At 42.4% G+C, this 22,412-nt stretch overlaps 1 protein-coding gene and 1 long non-coding RNA gene across 42 annotated transcripts in view; both read right to left on the bottom strand.

Annotated features, from left to right (window-relative positions):
• The window catches only part of TCF7L2 (transcription factor 7 like 2), a 212,741-nt gene extending 209,084 nt beyond the window's left edge, over positions 1-3,657 (bottom strand). For 6 of the 40 annotated variants that reach the window (XM_079975996.1, XM_079975982.1, XM_079976003.1 and 3 more), the window contains exons 1-3: positions 2,359-3,655; positions 1,882-1,948; positions 1,539-1,663 (exon numbers count right to left, since the gene is read on the bottom strand). In XM_079975996.1, coding sequence (XP_079832122.1) covers positions 1,539-1,663; positions 1,882-1,948; positions 2,359-2,547 — 381 coding nt within the window. In that variant the 5' untranslated portion in view covers positions 2,548-3,655. Of the gene's footprint in view, positions 1-1,538; positions 1,664-1,881; positions 1,949-2,358 lie in introns of all 40 variants that reach the window. The other 34 variants (XM_079975995.1, XM_079975991.1, XM_079975992.1 and 31 more) reach the window with 24 other exon arrangements.
• A 4,330-nt stretch (positions 3,658-7,987) lies between these two features.
• LOC307216123 overlaps positions 7,988-22,412 on the bottom strand; it is a 75,699-nt gene continuing 61,274 nt past the window's right edge. The window contains exons 5-6 of one of the 2 annotated variants that reach the window (XR_013838918.1): positions 19,292-19,332; positions 7,988-8,029 (exon numbers count right to left, since the gene is read on the bottom strand). This is a non-coding gene — a long non-coding RNA (uncharacterized lncRNA). Of the gene's footprint in view, positions 8,030-15,277; positions 15,396-19,291; positions 19,333-22,412 lie in introns of those variants that run through there. The other variant, XR_013838919.1, reaches the window with a different exon arrangement.

Raw genomic sequence — 22,412 nt, forward strand, 5'->3', positions numbered from 1 at the left:
TCAAATAGCTGCCTCAAATGACCAAGTTAAAAGAAAAGAAAAGAAGTGAGAATTCAAACAGTAGTTTGAAGGAGAGAGAATTAAGTGGATAGGTTGGGAAAGAATCACTTCAGTTAAAAGATGCAATAGAAAATGAGATAACAAATAAAATGTATACAAATCCTGCATTCCCTAGGGGAACTGGCTTTTTTTTTTAAAAAAAAAAAAGTTGTATTTGAAACAATGTTAATGAAGATTGTATTATGGTTGGGCAGAGGAAGTAGAGCTGGCATAAATCCATGAGGATGTGTGAGGAGGGCAGTGAACAACACCTCACACCTCCCAAAAGTTTTAACAAAACCAGTCTGAGGGCTACAAGAAACTTATTCCCTCCATTCATACTGCCACACCTTTGGATCCTCCTGCCACACCAAAAGGTCTTAAAGTATACATATTCTTCCAATGAGCCCAGTTGTTTTGGAATACAAATATATATTCCTTTCAAGTGAAGGCTTGTTTCTTTATATAATGCTTTTAACTTCTGTTTGTTAATGGGAAGGCAGTGTCTGTTTGCAGGATTGCATTTGCCTTTTCTATACTATGTCCTGACTCTGCTGAGCCAAGCACAACTTCATATATATATATATATATATATATATGGCTTCGAGATATATATGGCTTCGATATTTTCTTCCCAACACAATAAACATGGGGGCCACATCCACTATCTTCTTATGGAACTCATACATGTGATCTATTTAAATGAAAGCTGGTGACTTTAAGGAAAGCCAGTGTGCCAAGGAATGAAAATAAAAATTTCTCGCCCCTTCCAAAAAAAAGATGCCAAAAAATTCTTACACAGAATAGCAGGAAGAGAAAACTGGGGAGGGGGGAGAAAGCTGTCTGTAGTTAACTGCCACCCTTAAAATCTTTTAAACACAAAGAGTCCTAAAGTTTTTTAAACAAAAACAAAACCCGGATAAGATTTTACACCAATTAATCACTCGATGGCAACGCTGCCAGTAAATTAGTAACTCGGGAAGGTTTCAGCAAGCGAGCAAAGGGTTAAAAGGGGGAGGCAAGGAAAGGGGGAGGGGAGAGAAAGGAAACCCAGTCGCCACTCGAGAGGGGAGAAGGAAAACAGAGCGCGAGAGGAATCGCAAAAAGAGTTTTGGGGGAAGGAGAGCGGAGGAGGCTCGCTTGCTGGGCGCGGGGGGAAAAATTAAAAAGCGGGAGCTGGGACTCCGGGTGCCCTTCGCCTTGCCAAGTCCCAGGGCCGAAGCCCCGAAGCCCCAAAACTGAAAGTAAAGGAATCAACATGGCGAAGTGTAAACAGCCCCTTTCTCTGCCCTCCCCCCGCCCCCTCGGCGCGCAGTCAGCGGAAGGCGCAAAAGTTTTGGAAAGTTTCAGGCAGCGCCGCGGCGGCCGGGAGCGGAGGGGGCGGGCGGAACAGGCGGCAGGGGGACCTGGGCGGGTGCGGGACGCAAATGCGCGGAAAACACAGCTCGTATTCACACATATATACTGTATCTCTGTACATATGCACACGTTCGACTTACCGTTCTTGCCGTGGGCGAGAGGGAGCCATTGGGAAGGTAGGGGCCGGTCAGGTCGGGGATCATTATAAAGGGATACCCAGGATATGGTGGGCCCTTAAACAACCCTCCATCTTGCCTTTTCGCAGCTAACATGGCGGGGGAACGAGGCACAAGGAGAGAGAAAACAGAAAGCGGGGGGGAAATCACGGTTAGAAAAAGTGCTTCGCGGAACTTGGAAGAGCATTTGCGCAAACGGAGAGCAGGGTTTTGGGGGTGCTCCAGATCCGCGCGCTCTCCCCCCCCCCTCCACCACCCTGGAAAGGGGAAGGGGGTGGGTGGGATGGAGCCATCAAGCACAACTTACCTTCCTCTAAACTTTCTCTGGATTTATCTCTGAAACTTTCGGACCTAGGCGGGGGCCGCCTCTCCGCCTTGGATCAAAAGAGGGTGGAAAATAGCCAAAAAATAAAATAAAAGGGCACCGGGAGAGTAGATGAATGAGGCAGTTTGGTGAAGGGGAAAGGGGGAAATAAAAGAAGGAAGGAGGAGAGAGAAGGGGGAGAGAACAAGTTAGAAGTTTGTGCAAAACTTGATACGGAAAATACAGAGATAACTGAACCCACCAGAGAAGCAACAGGGCAGTCGCCGACCATACTATAAGAAACATAGAGTTGCAACTCCGGGCGAAAGCTCAGTCCCCCACCCCCTCCATGGCATTTTTCTCTCTTCTCCCCACCCCCACCCCAAACTTCTTGCATCCCGTCTCCCCGGGAACCCCCAAGGTGGAGTAAGGCAGGTGTGCTGCAAAGAGCGGCGGCGGGGAGGGGGGGGGTCTCCTTACCTCCGAGTCTGAAGAGCTGTTTTGATTCGTTTCTGTTTCATTGACTAGCGACGATTTGACATCGGCTAAATCCCTCTCCGCCGACGAGTTCTCCGAGATCTTCTCTTCTTGCTCCCCTTCGTCTTTAAAAGAGATCAATTCATCGTTCGCCCCCAAATCGTCCCCTCCACCGCCATTTAGTTGCGGCATTTTCCTCCTGACTTACCCCACCAGCAGCAATTTTGCAAGGACAGAGGGGAGGGGAGGGAGAGAAGAAGGGGAAAGGGGGGGGGGAGGAAAAAGGGGGAAGGATTAAAAAAAGAAAGAAAGAAAAGGGGGAAGTTTGCAATTTTTTGTTTTAAAAAAAGTCCAAGGTGAAAGTTTTTTCCTTTTCCTTTTCTTTCCTCCTGGGGAGGGGAAAAGAGGGAGGAGGAGGAAGAGGGGAGGGCAGTGTCCCTTCTCCTTTCCTTTTGCACCAGTGACTTTGGGTTTCTTCTTTTCCTTCTTCTGGATTTTCTCTCTCTCTCTCTCTTTCTTCCGAAGATCAGATCAGCGTGTAAAGCGCGCGCACAGACACACGCGGGTAGACACACACAAAATTAATAATAAAAAAATTATATAAGGAGGGAGGGAGGGAGAGACGGGGGAGGGGGGAACTATAAAAAATTGCAGCAAACAAACCAAACAACAAGTCAGCTGTAAAAAAGGGGGGGTAGAAGCCGCAGATATAGGGAGCCTGTGCCGCTCGGATTTGAGTGAGTTGAAGTTAGACTGAGAGCTTTTCAGTTCAAAGGCGGCGCTGATTGACAGATAGAAAAAGGGGGATCGAAATCCGGAGGAACGGAGAAGTCTGGGATCCAGGATTATTGACAGGGAAAAAGAAACACACTAGGCACTTAATGAGATGCAGGAGGGGGCGGGGGCTCCCCAATGACGTGTGCATAAATAAACAGGAGGAGGGGGGGAAGCGGAGAAACTAACAATGATCCTTTTTGGAGAAGGAGAGGGAGCGAGAGCCAGGAGCGGGGTAGACGAGGGAGGAAGGAAGGAAGAAAGAAGGGAATGGTCCAGTGCAGACAATGCGAAAATAGGAGAGAGGGGCGTAGAGAGAAATGACCCAGAGGAAAGAAAACACAGGCTAAACACACACACACGCAATTAAAAGAAAATGGCACTGTGCCTCAGTTGTGCATTTGCGCGCAAAAATAGGCTAGAAGCAGCGGTGCAATTTGTTGAGCCGTCAACTTTCACACGCGGAGCAGCGCAGTTGGGGCTGCTAACCTCTGCGCGTTTACTTGAAAGTAAGCCCCGTTGCGATTTCCGTCCCAGTAAGCGGGCTCCAGGACGGAACTGTTTGTCCCTGAGATATTTACATGGCTGCACTCAAATATATATTTATGTATGTTGCTGTCCTGAGCAGCTAGGAAGTTTATTGGAGATAAACCTCGTGAGTGTAGCTGAGCCAGGGCAGCAGCCGAGGCAGAGGGCGCCTCCCGAGGGCGCCTCCCTCTCCCCCCTCTCCCTTCGGAGCAGAGTTTGCCTGGGACTTGAAAGCTGCTCCTGTAGGAGCGCGGCTGGGGAAGGCGCGCGCGCGCAGCGCCCGGCGCGCAACTTCTCGGCAAGAAAGTGCCCCTGGCTCCGGAGGGGTTTCCTCCTCGGGCCTTGGGTAGGAGCCGCCCGGCGCCCTCCTCCGGAGGTCTCCTCCTCGGAAGGAAGATCGGCCGGGTTCCGCGGGGCTCGGAGCCTTGCGAGCGCCGGGGCAAAGTGTGCCAGAGCCCCTTTCCTGGAGAGGGATTAGGCGTCGCCTCCCCAAACAACGAGAGGGAGGGATGGCTCAGCACCATCCGCCGCTGCCCACCCCACCCCACCCCCTCCCGACTGGGGCTGGTGGAGATTGGCAGAGAGCGGTTGAATGGGAAGAAGTTAATTGTGGCGCGGGAGAATCAAGGGCTGCGAGACTCGAGGTGCGAAGCCTCCGTTGGCCGCTCTTGCTTGCGCGTCCCGCCACCCGGCTCCCCTCGCTCGCTCCTCCAGGAAAAAGAAAACAAACAAACAAGCAAAATCGCACTGGCTCTAGGGGACAGAAAATATCGCTTGTTTCTCTGTGTGTGATCCAACTGTGTGGTCCCCAAAGCAGGCTAGTAAATGAATTGCCAAATATAGATTATTGGGGGAGGGTGGGCGGAGGAGGAGGGTGGGGATGCAGTTCAGGAATGCGCAACAGAACATTCTTTTCCAGTTACCAGCCAGCGATCAGGCTCCAAACAGGCGCAAACTGGGAGCAGAAGAATAATGTGGCTGCTTTTTTAAAAAAAGGAAAAAGAAAAGAAAAGAAAGACATCTGGCACCCGATTCTACTGTGCTGATGAGGGGAGTAAAACAAATTGATCTTCCAGCAGTGACAAATTGTAACAATGGAGGAGTCAATTGGAAACTTTAACATGGGCCAAGGAACAAAAGAGGAGACGGGAAGGAGGGGGGAGCGGGAGAGAAAGACACACACGGAGTAAATTCAAGGAGAATTAGTAAATTGCCTAATAGAAATGGTGTCAAAAAGAAAAGGAAAAAAGTATAGGCTGTACTAAATCCAAGCATTTCACACACACACAACAAGAAGCATAACCTGCTGCTCTTACTAAGAACCACTGGATCTTAAAAGGCTTCCAAAACAAAGCCAATCTGTCATGCAATATTTAGACAATTTAGAGGGCGGGAGATACCGGTATTCCCTAAAACTGTCTGCTCTGGGGAACATGAATGAAAAATAATAAAACAGCGATTGACACAGCATATATATATACTATAAGTTCACATAGAAATTTGCATACTAAAGGAAAGATGCAGGCAAAATAGATTTTTTTAATAAAAAAAGAATCACGGCAACTTGCAATCAGGAAAACAGGAGTAAAGAGAAAAGGGACATGAAAAGAAGTAAAACAAATGTGTACATTTAATCAGACAGGATTGCATAGGACACAAAGAACAGGGCTAATTACTCTCAGCAGGTAGGAACTAACCTTCAGACTTCATAAATAAGTAAGTCTGTGAACAATGTCTAAGTGGGAGGATGGAGACAGAAAAAGGATTATTTCAAGACACCCAGAGAAAAAAGAAAAACACAAGAAGAATGAAATACTTCTCTGTTAAATCAATGTACAAATGGATTTAACAGTTTCTTTTTCTTCTGGGTTTTTGACCAACTTGCTTTCAGACATTCTGAAAAATAACTATGTTTGGGATACATACTAGTCAATTGCCCCTGATCAGTATAATGAACCTGATATATAAACAAGTGGGTTTAACTGACAGTGTTTCTCACAATGTTGCTTTTTGTTTTGTTTTATTTTTAAATATCTTTTAACCCCAAGATAATATAAGAAAAATAATCAAATGCTGAATATTTCATTGGCTGTATGGAGCCATGTGCTCTAGCTAAACGGAGGGATAGGTATTTACAACAGCTGGTAGGAAATGTCCTACTCAGAGCAAACTCATTGGAGTTAATGAACATGACTAACTTAAACCCACTGAAATCAACCTTAGCTGAATACAAATTTATAACCTGCTTTTCAGTGGGAATTGTCAAAGTGAGATAGAGTTTTAAAAATACAACATACACAAAATCATAATTACAGACAGAGAGACGTGTCAAAATTCCCCAAGAGGAAGCATTCATTATAACCACCACAGTCCTAAAAACCTCCCTGGGGCTGCAACCCTATTGACTCCAGTGTGACTTACCTCTGAGTAGACATAGCATCATCAATAGAATGGTCTTGTTTCTTTGAAAGGGCCATGCTCCTGTGTCTGAATGTGGCAAACCAATGTCATTCTTATTACACAGCTAGTAGGGCAGGATAGCACTAGACACACAACCCACAAAGCACTTTTCATATGGCATTTCAATCCTAAACATAAGGGTCTCAATTCAGGGCTTCTGAGTGCACATAATCCTGACTGAAAGTGGATGCCATCATTCCCTTAAGTCAGGCATAGGCAAACTCAGCCCTCCAGATGTTTTGAGACTACAATTCCCATCATCCCTGACCACTGGTCTTGCTAGCTAGGGATGATGGAAGTTGTAGTCCCAAAACATCTGGAGGGCTGAGTTTGCCTATGCCTGCCTTAAGCGCTTGGGAAAGGTTCACTCACTAAGCTGCCCCAAGGATCAGTGGTAGAGGTGTGAGAGTCTCCCATATGCTCTGTGAATGCCATGTGGTCACCCATACATTATTTAGTTGGCTATTGCCTTTATAGACTGCCTTTCTATGAAGGCACCCAAGGCAATTCCCAATTATTAACACAAAGAAAATTTACAAATATCTGCAGTCTGACTTCAGAAGCTGATGGTACTAGTAGCTCTGAAGGCTGGGCTTCTCTCTGCCTTAAGATGTAGGAAAATGGAAGTGGGGCTACCCCAGGATTCTCTCAGGCCATTGATAGTCCCTTCAGGAGTTGGCCTGGGCACCCTGGCTTCTGCCTTGCCTCAGGGCACTTAAGCCTTGTGTAGCCCAGGGAAGACGGGGGCAGAGCTACCCCAACAAATATTTCAAGCATCCTCCACAGAAGTGGTAACCATGCTGCCACTATGGCATGGTAATGCATGTAGGCCTTACAGTTCTGCAATTGCCATGGGACATTTTTGTTTTCACTACAACTGACTAACAAGCTTCTGAAGTTTTATCATTGTAGCTAATTATTGAAGAGCTTCCCCGCTTGCACAAGAATCACACAAGAGCATCTCCAAATGCACACGGCATTCTCCAAAGGTTACTAACAAAAGATCATAATTGTCTGTGCATATACACACATTGCACTATGCCCATTGGGTGTGAGGGACGTGGGTGGTGCTGTGGGTTAAACCACAGAGCCTAGGACTTGCCAATCAGAAGGTCGGCGGTTTGAATCCCCGCGACGGGGTGAGCTCCTGTTGCTCAGTCCCTGCTCCTGCCAACCTAGCAGTTCGAAAGCACGTCAAAGTGCAAGTAGATAAATAGGTACCGCTCTGGCAGGAAGGTAAACGGCATTTCCGTGCGCTGCTCTGGTTCGCCAGAAGTGGTTTAGTCATGCTGGCCACATGATCCGGAAGCTGTATGCTGGCTCCCTCGGCCAATAAAGCGAGATGAGCGCTGCAACCCCAGAGTCAGTCACGACTGGACCTAATGGTCAGGGGTCCCTTTACCTTTTTAACCTAATATAAGGGGAAGTGTTGTAAAAGCATACACAAGCATTTTGTGATGTCAGGGTCACTACAGGACAGAAGGAAACTTAGGAAAGACCAACACACGTCTTTTTAAAAAATATATTCCACCAAGTGAAATGGTTTTCCGTATTCTTCAGACATGTTTATATTGTGGTTGTGGCTAGCACTGTGGGATAAGAATGACTTTTGTAAACATATTTTGAAAATAATCCTAAGGAAATAATCCTTACATATTAACGTCTGCAATGGGGAGAAGTTTATAGAAGCAATCAAATATTTAGTATTATATAAAACTATGTATATATGCTACATATCTGACAGTTTCACAACTCTTATCTAACCACATTTACTTGGAAGTAAATGCCACTGGTTTCAGTAGGACTTACTTCCAGATAAATGCACTTAGGTTTACAGCACTTTTTTATACAAGGAAACAAAAACTTACCGAGATCAGAAACACCTGTTTGCTCAAAGTTCTCAGGTTGTATCCTAGATGAAAACAAATGCATAACTTGCTATAGCCAAAGTAATACAATATTCGAGGGGAAATTCAGACTAATCCATTTTGTGAGCAATGTGATATATGATTTGAAAAGCACATTCTAACCAGCAGCTGCTATGTCAAACCCAAGTGCTTGGGGCATGGACTTCAACAACTTCTTCCTATATATGCTAGACTGCTGCCTTTTAAAACTGATGAAGTGACCCTGTCTGGACCACCAAAGTGCTTTCATAGTCAATAAATATAAGTCCAGGTGGCATGATTGTTGCACCTTTGTGTAGCTCAGTAGTAGATGGGTAGCCAAGGCAGCTGCATTAACAACGGTGTCACATGTTGCTGGCCAGGCAGTTCCATCAACAGTCTGGCTTCTGCTTTCTGCATCAGCTGGAACTTCTGTTCCCGGCCCAAACATAGGCATATTGAAGCATTGCATCTGTGATTATGAATGAACTGATTGATTTAAAGCATTTATATCTTGCTTTCCTTGCAATGCTTGAAGCAGCTTACAATCTTCAAATAGATCATTAAAACCAAAATTTTAAAAACAATACAATATTGAACAACACATACTAAAAGGTAGAAGCAAAACAGCTATTTACAAACATTAACAAAAAGCACGCGAGAGAATGAAATAGCATTCAGCACACACCTTAAAGACAGCAAGTAGAGTGCTAATCAAATATCTCTGGGAAGGATTTTCCAAAGGTACAGTGCCAGGCCCCCCAAAAACCCCGCATGACACAAACTGATATGCAGTATACTGTTTAATTGCACAAATTCTGAGACAGGAAGTCTTAGGAGCAAATTTTGGCTCAGGGGCTAAACGTAAGCCAAACGTGGCCCTCCTGGACTCTCCCCTCCCGCTTTGAGACTTCCCTTCTCATTGGTCCTTTTCCACGTCCTTTGCCTGGCTGGACTATGTTATTCAACTGTGATAATGCTTCTTGCCGTGCTCACTTTGGCAGCACATATACTATAATAATGCTTCTTGCCTGCCTGGATGGAGGATGGAGGATGGAGAGAGAGGGGGCTCCCTAGAGCGTCGTCTAGAGAGCATCATCTAGAGAGCCTCCATACAAAGGAATGTTACATCACACATTAATGTTTTTGCCCACCCACACCCCTCGTTTTTGCCTCTAACCCAGTGGCATACTCAGAAGGGAACATGGCTGTCAGGCTGAAAAGGACTCGCCATACACCCAGCAAATCTGTAACCCGTGGAGCCACTAATGATGCCTGCATTATTGGGCTATGTTAAGGCTTACTAAGGGCTAATTTTCCCACAGGAATCACAATTACTGAAGTTTGAAATGCTGTCTGGCAGTGTCAATGCTGACACAAGCAGCACAACCGAGAGGCAAAGTCCTCATAGAGGACTGTACCTGTTAGATTGCTGCTGGAGGAATGCCATTTTTAAATGCTCTTCCCTGTAAAAACATACTAGCACTTTTCATTTATTTATTTGTGCATTTGTTTAGTTCTTTGTAAACTTCTGCAACTCACAGTCTGCCACTTGAAGTCGCAGCTGAAGCTACATGCGACATAATACAGACAATGATTTTAAAAGCGGTGGAGCTATAAAAGTGCTAGCACACTTGCAAAGCTAGCTAAGCAGGGTCCAGTATAGTTTCACATTGGATGGGGGACCACATGTTAAGATTCCTGCAGGGGGTTGGACTAGATGGCCCTCGTGGGCACTTCCAACTCTACAATTCTATGATTCTATGAAAATACAAAATACAATTTCGTGTCAGGGAGAAATGTTTTACGCTAACCTCCTTCCTGTAGTGCTGTTTTTCAAAAAGTCTTTTTTATAAAAGGCAACTTTAAAAAGTATCTTCCACCTACAGCTTCATCCATGTATTATGAAATACTAAAAAAAAATCAAGTGATATGAATACTTTCCATAAGACAGTGGTTTCCAAACTTTCCCCCCATGGACCACTTTAGAATTACCGGTACTCAAGGTCCTGAGGGTCCTGTTGTAGCAATTGTATTAGGTGCTATATGATTTTTAATTTTATTTTTGTGGCTTCTTTTATTTCTAATATTGTGTTGCAGTTTGCACTTCCTCCACAGAATTCAGACTGTGATGCTATAAAATACAATACAAGAAACTAAAACAGCAATTAAAAATCAATATGATATGTAATGCGGATTTACCACGGCTCACCTGAATGAAGTTTGTGGGCCACTGCTGTTCCATGGACCACAGTTTAGGAGCCCATGTATATGTTAAGCACATGGATCACTTTAATTAGAACAATATACATTTTTAGAAGTATTTCACTTCAACACACACAAGGAGAAACTGGAAAAGGAATGGATCCCACTTACATGTCTCTAAAAGCAAAGCCATAACTTAAGCTACTCATAACACATGGACCCAGTGTGGATTAATGGAGAGTGTGTTGGAGTAGGATCCAGAAGATTCAGGTTCAAGTCCACCCATGAAACTCACTTAGGCTACAATCCTAACCCATTTACTTGGGAGTAAGCCACACTCAATTCATCAGGACTTACTTCTGAGTAGACATGGGTAGCATTTCAGTCTGTGACCCTTGACCACTCAGCCTAACCTACCTTACAAGTTACTGAGAGGCTTAAAAGGTGGGTTCAATATTTGTGTCCCTGAGCTCCTTGCAGGAAAGGTGGCTACGCAGATAATAATAACTGATCTGAGATCAATGTATTTTGTATTAAAGCATCTACACCTATAATTTAGATTGGACTGCACGTATTATAAGAAGGAGCCAAGCAAGGATGTTTAAACAATGGTACCAATTTAAGCTCCCTCCAAATCCTCTGAAAAGTAATATTGCAGGTAAATCTTGTCTCCTTTGAAATAGCTTGGAGTTTTGCCACTGACCTCAAGATAACTGGGATTTCTGCCAGAATTCTTTATGTATGCTTAAAATGGTCTGCTAAATTTGCTTTGGATCTCCTAGCATACCTGACCTTTGCTTTTTGCAGAACTGCTTGGGAAAATGCACACAAGCTAACTATCTCAGCAAGATAAGGAGCCTTGAGCTGATCCTGTAACTTGTTATAAGGTGTTTTGTAAACCCATGATCAGTCACTTACTATTTTACATGGAAATAACCCATATTTTCTGTCAACCTACTTTTGCATAAATGAGTTTAAGGTCATACCCTCACTGAATTAGACAACATATGCTTTAGACTTCAAGCCATCTTATCCAAAGTAAGGTGACTGAAGTCAATAGAACTTCTTTAGCTGTCTGAATCATTCATTCAAGAGTAGCCCCATTGTCTGTAGTGGGATTTCAGCGAGTGCATTCCAGTTATGAGCTGTGTGTCTTGAAGATACCAGTCTTCAAAAATATATGATCAGTGAGTAATATGTTTTCAGAAATAAGTCCATTTAGGTATGCTACTGAACAAACCAAAACACCACCCCAATACAACAGAATTCCTATCAAATACTGCTGTTCCAGTTTCCAAATGTTCCAGTTTCTGTTCGCCAGACTGATGTCATGTTTTCAGTTAATCTCATATTAAGATAGCCAGTTGGTTGTTGACCAGTTTTGGGGACCCTTCAACAGATTTGTTTTATTTATGTCACCTTCATCTGAATTATTATTATTATTATTATTATTATGCTTTCATACAGGCACATATGAGCAATACAACTGACATGGAAAGGGTTTGGCTATTGTGCAAATGCAATCCCTCACACTATTAGCACAGTCTTTATAACAGCTGTTGGTGTTTGACTGTCCTGCCTCCAATTTTGGTATTATTTAGGCTAGGTTCCTATCTCCTGGCCTCTCAGCTTCACTTGGCCTGGCTTGGTGAAGTTGCACTGCCTGTTAACTGGTTCCTCGGGCATCTTGGCAGTGGGAGAATTCACAGTAGCATCAGGGAATGAAAGGAAGAAAATCCACGCTGTCCCCTCCCCAGAAACTGGACTTGTTCTCCCATCTTAGCCCACTCAAGATGGCACCATTTTCAGAAGTGAGATTACACTGGCGGCAGGACATCAAATAACAAGCCTTGCTGGGGCCGCAGGCCTTCCTTCAGAAAAAGGAGGGATGCTAGAAGAGCTTCTGATATCAGCCCAGTTCTAAGTCCTCACCTTATCCACTATGCTACAGTGTCTATCTGCAACCATGTTAGTTTAAACCTGATTGCTTGCAATTGAATGTGTGCATTTCTGTGTCCCTATTAGAGCAACAGAAATTACATTGCAATCATGTTTCCCTACATTTTATGCATTTTAAAATTTTCGTGTGAAATCTGAGAATTGGGGGTGGATGGATAAATACTCCCAAGAGTGTGCATCAAAAGCCTTCTCTGTTTGTTTTTCTTTTATAAGCTTGAACCTGGAGTGTTTCTGTAAGAACGTTATTAAAAGGAATCCATTTTTTAAAAACAAAAAACAAATCCCAGCCTTTTTGGTACTTATCGTCTTAAAAGCCAAGCTTCTTTTTACTAGCCATGCCCATGTAGACCACTAAATTCTTTGAACCTATATTCTGCTATAATTCCAAGGTTTATTAGTAAGTTTCACCAGACAACAAAAATATTATTAGTCTGAAAGAAAGGGGCAGTGATCGAAATGTAATCTCACATTATCATGAGGCAATATCAAGCTTAATACATGTATGTAACAAGGACTGAGGCTCTGAAAAACCAAACCATCCATAAATTTACCATTTTTATTGACAGCGTGTCTTTTAACCCTAAACAGCAATGGAAGAAGACCCAATAAATGAAACATTTACTGAATAACTTGCCTTATTTTCAAGTGGTGTGTGATTCCTTTCTAGTTGTCTCTAGAAGATGTTTTTAGCCTAATTTGCTCCCTAGAAATTTCACTCACTAGAGTTCTACATCTATGACGTTTCATTGCCTGAAGCCAAGTCTGAATAAGAACTTTCTTAAGATATACTTATCCTAATGCCCGTCTATAAGCATTGGGCTCCTTTAGTTTGATTTATTTGTACTATACTGATATATAGTTTGCATGCATTCTGACATCCAGTTTCACAGGACAACACTTAAGGTTTCCATTTATTTATCTTATTTAGATACAGTTCTTGAATTTATGTGCCACATTCCCTACCAATGAAAATGGTGCCTGAAGCAGTGCATAACCACAACAAAACAATAAAAAATGTGACAAAACACAAATCTAAAAAAACCCTTACTGAAAACCCAGTAACATCTAAGAGAGTAGTAACAGAGCCAGGTAAAATTCCCCATAGATAAACAAAAGGAGTTACTATTATCAGCAAGCAGGAGATACTGAGAAAAGAGCCAGAGAGAAAACATGTAAAGATGAGGTGCCATGTGTCTCAGTTGGCAGCAAAGTGTTCCAGTTCATTTAAAACAGATGTAGGTGCTTTCAATCTCATGTTTACCACCACAATGTATAAGAGGAGAAGAAAGGGGATGTCAAGGATTTCCTTCTGCTGGATGCAATGTAGCAAATGTTAGCATCCTATCAGTTGAATTAGTGTGCAGCTAAATGTTTCAATGGGTCTTAAACAGGAGCGACTTCCATTGGATTGTGTCCTTTGCATTCGAAGACTGGGACACTTATCACACCTAAAATGGTCACCACTTAACTACACCAGTGCTTTTTTCCCCTAAAAAAAATGTTTAGGGTTACTCTCATTTTCCTACTCATATTGAAATACAGTGGTACCTTGGGTTAAGAACTTAATTCATTCTGGAGGTCCGTTCTTAGCCTGAAACTGTTCTTAACCTGAGGTACTACTTTAGCTAATGGGGCCTCCCGCTGCCGCCACGCGATTTCTGTTCTCATCCTGAAGCAAAGTTCTTAACCCGAGGTACTATTTCTGGGTTAGTGGAGTCTGTAACCTGAAGTGTCTGTAACCTGAAATGTCTGTAACCTGAAGCGTCTGTAACCTGAGGTACCACTGTACTGCCCCTCAGTGAGTCCAAACTTAATTCACAAAATGTTTAGGGGTATGCGTACCCCTGTGTCCCCCCAGAAAAAAGCACTGACTACACCTAAAATAATAAAAATGCAATATAATAAAGGGAGGTATGTCTAGTAGGGGTACAGCACATTGAAATGAATGAAACAAGTGAGCCACTACTATAGTTCAGTCCCATTCATTGTGTTGGATTCACCTATAGCACCCTGTCAGTGGCAGCCCTGCACAAGGACTTCCATTTGTGGAACGGCCCTTTCCTACTCTCCTCCTCCTCCTGTGCACCCACTGAAATCGGCCCCTTAGAGCCAGGAGAAACCCCAGAACAGCATGCAGCAAGAAGAGAGTGGGGATGACTCCATCTGACAAGCTGAAATGCTTGCAACAAATGGACTGTTGGGAAGAATATAAAGTTGAAGTCCACCCGTTGTTTTCAGTGGGACTCATTCGCAACTTACTATACTTGGATAAAGGCATAAGGATGAGATACAGTGCAGTCACAGCAGATGTTCACTAGTGCCACAGGGCTTGTGTATCCTCCTCTTCCCCACTCCACCAAATTCCCTGCAAAAATCTTCTCTAGAGAGTTTGGGAACCACCGGATGTCCCACTGTGCTAGCAAAGATCCTTTTGCACAACTGAATTTCTCTCTCTAAATGTTTAATGTCTGACCAGATCCATTATCATGAAAGTGATTAATGCCCTAAGCTACCCGCCCTTTTCCCCTATACTGCTTAATAATAAAATAATATAAAATATAAAAATAAAATGTGTGTGTGTGCATTATCTGCTATTTAGTGCACCCACGAACACAAGTCAAATGAGCAGCTTCTTGCTTTTTTAAAGCAGACTGTCACTAGTATGCTCAGATACATGATTCTCTTTGCAGCTGAGAAATGAAGCTCCTGCATACAAAAAAGAAGTGGCAAGGGAGACGTTTCTGGTTTCGGCTGTTGTCTCAGGCACATTCAGTATGTGTGTAGCCTAAGGGCATAAGTAAGCAGAGGAGATAGAATGGACAGGCCTTCCTGTAGTACAGTTAAGTGTCAATCTGCTATCCAAGTAATATGTACAGTAACAACATCTAGAGTATTCCCAGAGAGATCAATATCAAGAGTACCTTTGAGAATTTCTATTATTTTATATTTATCTATCTTGGGAGAATACAGAAGCCTGAATCAGAAGCAGTGCTCTGGTTGTCATTCACTAGGCTATATAGACCCTATCATAAAGAAAACAAAGTCCTTGTGTCAGAAAAGCTGCAAACTATATAAATTTAGGCTGCAATTCTAAACCTACTTACATGTGAATAAGGTCCATTGAATTCAATAGGATTTACTTCTAAGCAGTCATTGCTAGGATTGGGCTGTTGTCCATCCAGCTTGAATCGAAGAAAATAATGATCCCAGAGCACTAATCTGTAAACACTGCTGTAATTTTAATATTTGAAGTTTTATTTTGTCTAATATTTTGTCGGGATCCGCTCAGAGTGGCTGGGGCAGCTCAGTCAGATGGATGGCATACAAATATTATCATTATCATTATCATTATCATTATCATACAGTGGAACCTTGGTTTTTGAGCATCTTGGAAGCTGAGCTATTCGGAACCCAAATGCCAAAAACCCGGAAGTGAATGCTTCAGTTTTCGAACGCGCCTTGGAAGTCAAACAGCTTCTAAAGGCGCATTTCTCCATTTTCTCCATTGAAATTGCCAACCGCCCATAGCGCCTCAGTTGTCAAAAGTTTCGGAAGTCAAACGGTCTTCCAGAACAGATTACGTTCAACAACCGAGGTTCCACTGTATAATAATTAATGAGAATAAAAGTGGCATGAGGCATGGGGAAATTAACAGATACCCGTTCCCTCTTGGTGCCTGGTCTTGGGCACTTCTAAGTGAGTATGTGTGCATAGAAGAAGAGTCAGGAAATGTGGGGTTTTGTTGCTATATGCAGTAAAGCTGGTTGGGTGTCTTTCATTTATTTTAAAATATTCACATTCTGCCAGCCCTGTGTCCCCCAACACAGTTTGTGCCTGCGTGTGAACTTCTGAATAGGCCTAAAGTGATTGATTAGCCACTAATAACACTTCCACCCTTTAAGGGCAATACTGTTGAAATGTCTTTCTTTAGGTTGCACTCCTGAACACTAAGGAGTAAGTCTGACTGGATACTATGGGACTAACTTCTGAGGAAACCTGCACAGGATTGCACTGTTATGTTACAATCTCTGTGGTTTTCTTGGCTAGTAAAGCAAGGATGAGACATTCACCAGACAATAGCAATTTGAAAATTATGAAGTATAATGACTCCATGAGACGTAAGCTTTTCCAGTCCATGACTGTATTTATATGAAATGTGTTGTATAACACATTGCACAAAATCTGATGTACAGAAACCCATTGTTCTTCTGTGATTTGTGGAACTGCAGACCAAGTAAGAAAACATAAACCACCGACACCCTCAGAAATTATTTGCTGGCTCAGTCTGTTAAAGGTGCACCACATAAGGGGAAAAAATGTAAATAAAACAATCAGGTTTTGCATTGTTGCCCTGCAGTGAAGTTTGAAAAGAAACACTGTGCTTTAGAAAACATTTGATTTTAAGGCCTGGGATATGTTAATTAGAATATTTTAAGTAATATGCTTTAAGTTGGGGGGGGGGGAGGCTTGTCTAGACATATTACTAAATGTGCATAGTAAATTAAAGACGAGGCTCTTAAAACTTATACAAAGATCTCATTTGCAACTAAGCATGACTAAAATGGTATTTTAATAGGTGTGATGATTCCATTAGGACGGTGGCAGACTAACAGTGCAAGACACGTCTACTCAGAAGTCAATCCAATTGAGTTCAACAGGGCATACTCTCAAGTAAGTGTACTTTAGGCTAAGAAGAAGAAGAAGAAGAAGAGTTTGGATTTGATATCCCGCTTTATCACTACCCGAAGGAGTCTCAAAGCGGCTAACATTCTCCTTTCCCTTCCTCCCCCACAACAAACACTCTGTGAGGTGAGTGGTGAACTCGTAAACTGGGTTTGCGTCTCCGCTCCTCCACATACAGCTGCTGGGTGACCTTGGGCCAGTCACACTTCTCTGAAGTCTCTCAGCCCCACTCACCTCACAGAGTGTTTGTTGTGGGGGAGGAAGGGAAAAGAGAATGTTAGCCGCTTTGAGACTCCTTAGGGTAGTGAGAAAGCGGGATATCAAATCCAAACTCCTTTTTTTCTTCTGGGGCTGAGAGACTTCAAAGAAGTGTGACTGGCCCAAGGTCACCCAGCAGCTGCATGTGGAGGAGCGGAGACGCAAACCCGCTTCCCCAGATTACAAGACTACCGCTCTTGGCTCCAAAGTTACAGAATGCTAAAACTGTTGAACTACAAGATTTAAAAATACAAAAGATTTCTCATTTAATACTTCTCAGGATTGCTTGAAACACTTTCTGAATTTGGGATACAAATATATTCATATATGTCTGAAGTTGCCATAATCTTCTCTTGCCTATATTCATGCTAGTAAAAGCTGCAGCCAGAGCTTTTGCAGGATCTCAAGGCACTCATGATCATGCAATGTCACTTCTCTATATGGTAAACACTCACAATGAGTATTTTAAATTGTATGAAGTTCCACTCAAAGCATGTGTTTGCACCAGAAGGGGGACTTCAGAATATGGAACATCACAAATAAAAAAAGCTGTTGTGGTACAGAATTTGTTCGGATTTCATAGGTTCTCAGATATTATTCTTGATTCCATAAGCACTAAATAGTGGGCACAATTAGACTTTTATATGGGGTGCTGTGTGGTGGAGTTAAACTGTGGTACAACTTGTGCAAATAGGTGGGAAGAAGAGAAGGATTGCAGTTTGTTGTTTCATACTTTTTAGTGTACTGATCAATAGCAATACAGACAAAAAAGAACTTTCGTAAAAAAAAAAGGTCGCTGTGTTTTTGGCCCATACAGTGGAACATTAGGCAATGGGATAGGCAACCCTTCCTGTGCAAACATTGTTTGTATATGAAGTGAGAAGTGGTTAGTCAACTTTGTCCCACTGACATTCCCATTGTTGTGCTATGTTGTTCTCTTCTTCTAGGCTTTTAGCTAGCAAGGAGTATTTTATGGGCTTTGCAGCAGATTCCTGTGAACTTCTTTTATGAATTGTGCCCATGATACCCAAATTCAAAACCGAAAGCCGGTTTTACACAATACAGTGGTACCTCGGGTTACATACGATTCAGCTTACAGACTCCGCTAACCCAGAAATATTAACTCAGGTTAAGAACTTTGCTTCAGGATGAGAACAGAAATCGTGCAGTGGCGGCACAGCAGCAGCAGCAGCCCAGGAGGCCCCATTAGCTAAAGTGGTGCTTCAGGTTAAGAACAGTTTCAGGTTAAGAATGGACCTCCAGAATGAATTAAGTTCTTAACCTGAGGTACCACTATATGCTGAACCTGGAGAAGTAGCTCCAGTTGTCACGGAGGCCCCACTATAGACATGTATAGCCTCTGAATACATGTATTAAAAGATATTGCACTGATGTAATTTAGCCCCAAGTGTAAACTTTCTCCCACTGACTGTAAATTTGATAAAACTAAAAATAAATCACTTTGTTGCTTGTCCTGTGTAAAGGCAGAAATATTCTTATCGTAGGGCCTGAGGGCTTGGGTGTGTGAATGTTTTTTTGTGAGTGCGTTCATTGGGAAAGTGGGGGAGGGAGAGAAATAATAGTGTTCTCATATATCAGCAAAATACTGGAGATAGAAATCTCTGCTGTTGCTGAGCTTTTCTGTTCCGGGCCTAGGAGACCTGAATATTATTAAGGGATCTGTCGCAAAGAGCATCAATCTGGCATGTAGTTGAGCCAGATATCTCTTTGCCAGGAACTGGGAAGGGGAGGGGAGAAAAGCTATAACAGCAGGCTTGCAGTCAAGGAATGGCAGGCTTTGCTTTGATTCAAGAAAGTCTGGGCAGAAATATCTTCCTGGACAAGGATAACATCATGGACTTTGGGGAGCATATTAAGTCACCCCCTGCCTGAGCCTTGGTAGCAAACCTACTTGTGAAAGTAGGTTTTGGATTCATTTGTTAAGGGCTTGCATGATGACTCTCTTTACTTTTCAGCATCCAGATAATGTGGTTATGATAGCAGGTTTTGCTGAGATACTTAGGGAAAATGTCTAATTAATTTCAAATAAAGCAATAAGGCACAAATAAACAGAAACACAAAGTGAACAGCAGGCAGGATGGCTTAATTTTTTGTCCCTTTCCTCAATAATACTTTAATTCCTAGATTGGTCTTCTTTATTCTTGCTTATTTGTAAAACCTACCTTCATTTATTGATGTAGCAGGGTTGACAGTGGTCATTAAACTAAAAGAGAAATAAATAAGAGTTGAATTAACTACTAGGAAGCTTTCATGTTTACATAACTTCCAACTATGGCTTCAGCTAATATGGCAAGTCAATCATTTACAGCAGAGGTTGTTAATGTGGTACCCTCAAGATGTTTTGGGTTACAACTTCCATAATCCCTAGTCTAGGTTTTGTACTTAGACTAGTGATACCCAGGCTTTCGATGTCAATTTGTTTTAAATGAACCCCAAACTATCTACTATGTATCCCCTGGACATTACAAATAATTATGAAACAATTGGTAGAATCCACACTTCGTTTACTGTTCAGGTGTTCTGAAACTCATTGTGGCTCTATGCAATCTGAGAATGCACCCTAAAATGTACTCAACACTCCGCTGAAGCTTCACATTGTAAGGGAAGATTGGTGGCAATATTGGCACACTTGCTTTCTTTTACTTAACCTTCCCACTGATAAATTCCAGTGGCCACAGGACTCAGCAGAATATAGTTTGAAGGCCACTAACTTGGGTGAAAGCAGGGAGGAAAATATTAAGGTGTCAAGTGTTGCTATCACACCTTCTTTAAAAGGAAAATTCTGTATATTAACTTATATAGGCCTTTAATCCTATGGTGTAACTTGATGTAACTTTAAGTATATAGAGTATATTCCTTTGCTGATAAATTTTATATTTTCAGAAAGAGCCTATATCCCTGTGCAGTATCCCAGTTCTAGATAAAGATGCCTTGGTGGAATAGCAAGGCTGGCCCCCCTGGTCTTTATAGTTATGCACTGATGTGTGAATTCAAAATCATCTATCTTTCTTAGTTGGAAGAAGAAGAAGAAGAAGAAGAAGAAGAAGAAGAAGAAGAAGAAGAAGAAGAAGAAGAAGAAACCACTTTTAGACCTGCTTTCAGTCTGGCTATATGGAAAGGAAGAAACACATAATTATATTATCAGTCCATGGATAGATCTTTCACATGAAGTGTACGATTTATACCCAGATAGCAAAGCTCTTTCCTGTAGCATGATATGCATAGCAGGAAAAAATATTAGCAAAGAATATGCTAATGGATGGTAATTCGTACACTGTGATCAGTGTAGAATACTGTTTACAAGTTCTTTTGTTCGGTATTTTATTCTTGGCAAAGGGGGAAAAATAAGAGATCAAGAGAATCACTGCAACCTAATTTCATATATTTTGCTGATTTTTGGAACAAAGGAAGAGGAACTGAATCTATGTAACTCCAGCACAATGGATGTACTTCTGACAGAAAATACTTGTTTTGTAAAGCTTTCTCCCTCAGATAATTTTTCATGTCCCCTCCTCAGCATTTGTTAATTTCTCCACTCTAGCCAGACTGTCAGCTCTTTGGGAAACAGGAGCCAATCGTTGGAGATTACCATTCTGAAATCTCTTTGTTGGCACTGTTTGCAAAGTGTTATTCCTTTAAATGAATATGACCTCAAAATTAGATGCATAAATAGAGATGTCAATCTTCAGCTATCAGACCAATTCCTTTAAAGGAGTAAAAGAATGTGACTAAGAACTAGCTGAAGCTCAACAACAGCATTGAAGATACAGCATTTATTTGAGTGCTTAAATAGACACTTAAGAGCCTAGCTTTGCACAATTATTAATAGACTAGAATGTAATCAAGTTATCACAAGGGACTTTAGAGCTGTTCTGCACTTTTCCTATCAAAATGTACAGAAGCAACCTAACTGATGAATTTTATTCTGGACCATAATATATCTTGAAGCTGATGAGGTTATCTACCAATGCTTGAAGCAGTAATAAAACAATTACAGTAACATTAGCACCTTTTGATAAATAGTTCTCACGTCTCACAACACTCAGCTCATAACTGATATATGGCTCCTTGTGCTGAGGAATATTAATCTATGAAATCTATCTTATCAAGTGGATTTGGCCGTATTTGATAGAAACATTTCACAATAAAGGCTTGTGAGGATGAGTTTTCTGACCACAGCTGCTGACACTGAATCAGAGAGTTGACTCCTGAATATCCTCCCTTATCGTTTTGGACACAAGTTGTTGGGTAGTGGTGGCAATTAGAAGGAATAGAAGCTCCACCGCCCAGTTAGGTTGCTGCATAGGACTTTGAATACTAGCCATAAACTGTGAAGGAAGGGGAAAGTGGCATGGAACAGGAATGGCGCTACACATCTGGGGTCATCAGGCTCCACAAGTCTGAGGACGACAGCTGTAGCAATCAGCTGTAAAGTGTTTAGAGAAGGGGATTATTAAAAGCTGTGGAAAACCTGCCAGATCATAAAAAAGGCTAAAGAAGACATGTTGCCTTTTCCTGCCCTGGGAATAAGGAAGTTTGTGAAGAACAGCTGAGAATACAGAAGAATCAATTTTTGTGCTGAGTTCCTTTGATTAACAAACTGCCTGGTGGATAAGGATGGCAGGAACAGGGAAAATGAGATCAGGAGCCAGGGGGAAGAAATATCAGTATTATTTCCATCCTGTCCTTGCATATTTATGACAATGTAGTAAGTGAAATGGAACCAAATGGTTTGAATCCAACATCTGGAGAGACTCAGATTCCCCACCCACTTGGGCACTGCCCTCAGTCTGCCCCAAACTGTCTGCCTTCTTATTTACAATGTCCAGGGGCAAGGGGCAGCACTGCCTGTCAAGTTACTCTTCCTTAGTCTCAATGTTGTCTTCATGGAACTCCTAAAGGAAGAAGATGGGGACAAAAGTAGAATTAGTTGGCCCTGCCTGTCATTGGCTATGCCTTTACCTACTGCTGGGCTCTGTGCATTTCAGCTTACCAATCCAAATGGGCAGCAGCCAAATGGGCAGTTCCCTACCATTGCCCAATTGCAACCAACTGTGCCACAGCTTCCAACATTTTGGTCCATCCTCCCTCTCAAACTACCCTTTTGTTTCACTTTGCCTCCAAACTGCTGCTGCCCATTACTGCTGTTGTCTTAACTTTTTCTTCTCCAACTCCAAGGTCTTTACAGCAATGTCAATAAAAGTTTCGATATTTTAGCTCATCAAAGCCCTTTACTCAGAAATGACAAGGACGCATTCTGCAGTATCTTGTAGTCAGAAGAAA

This window comes from Podarcis cretensis (assembly GCF_951804945.1).
Source record: "Podarcis cretensis genome assembly, chromosome: 5".
Classification (NCBI taxonomy): Eukaryota; Metazoa; Chordata; class Lepidosauria; order Squamata; family Lacertidae; genus Podarcis; species Podarcis cretensis.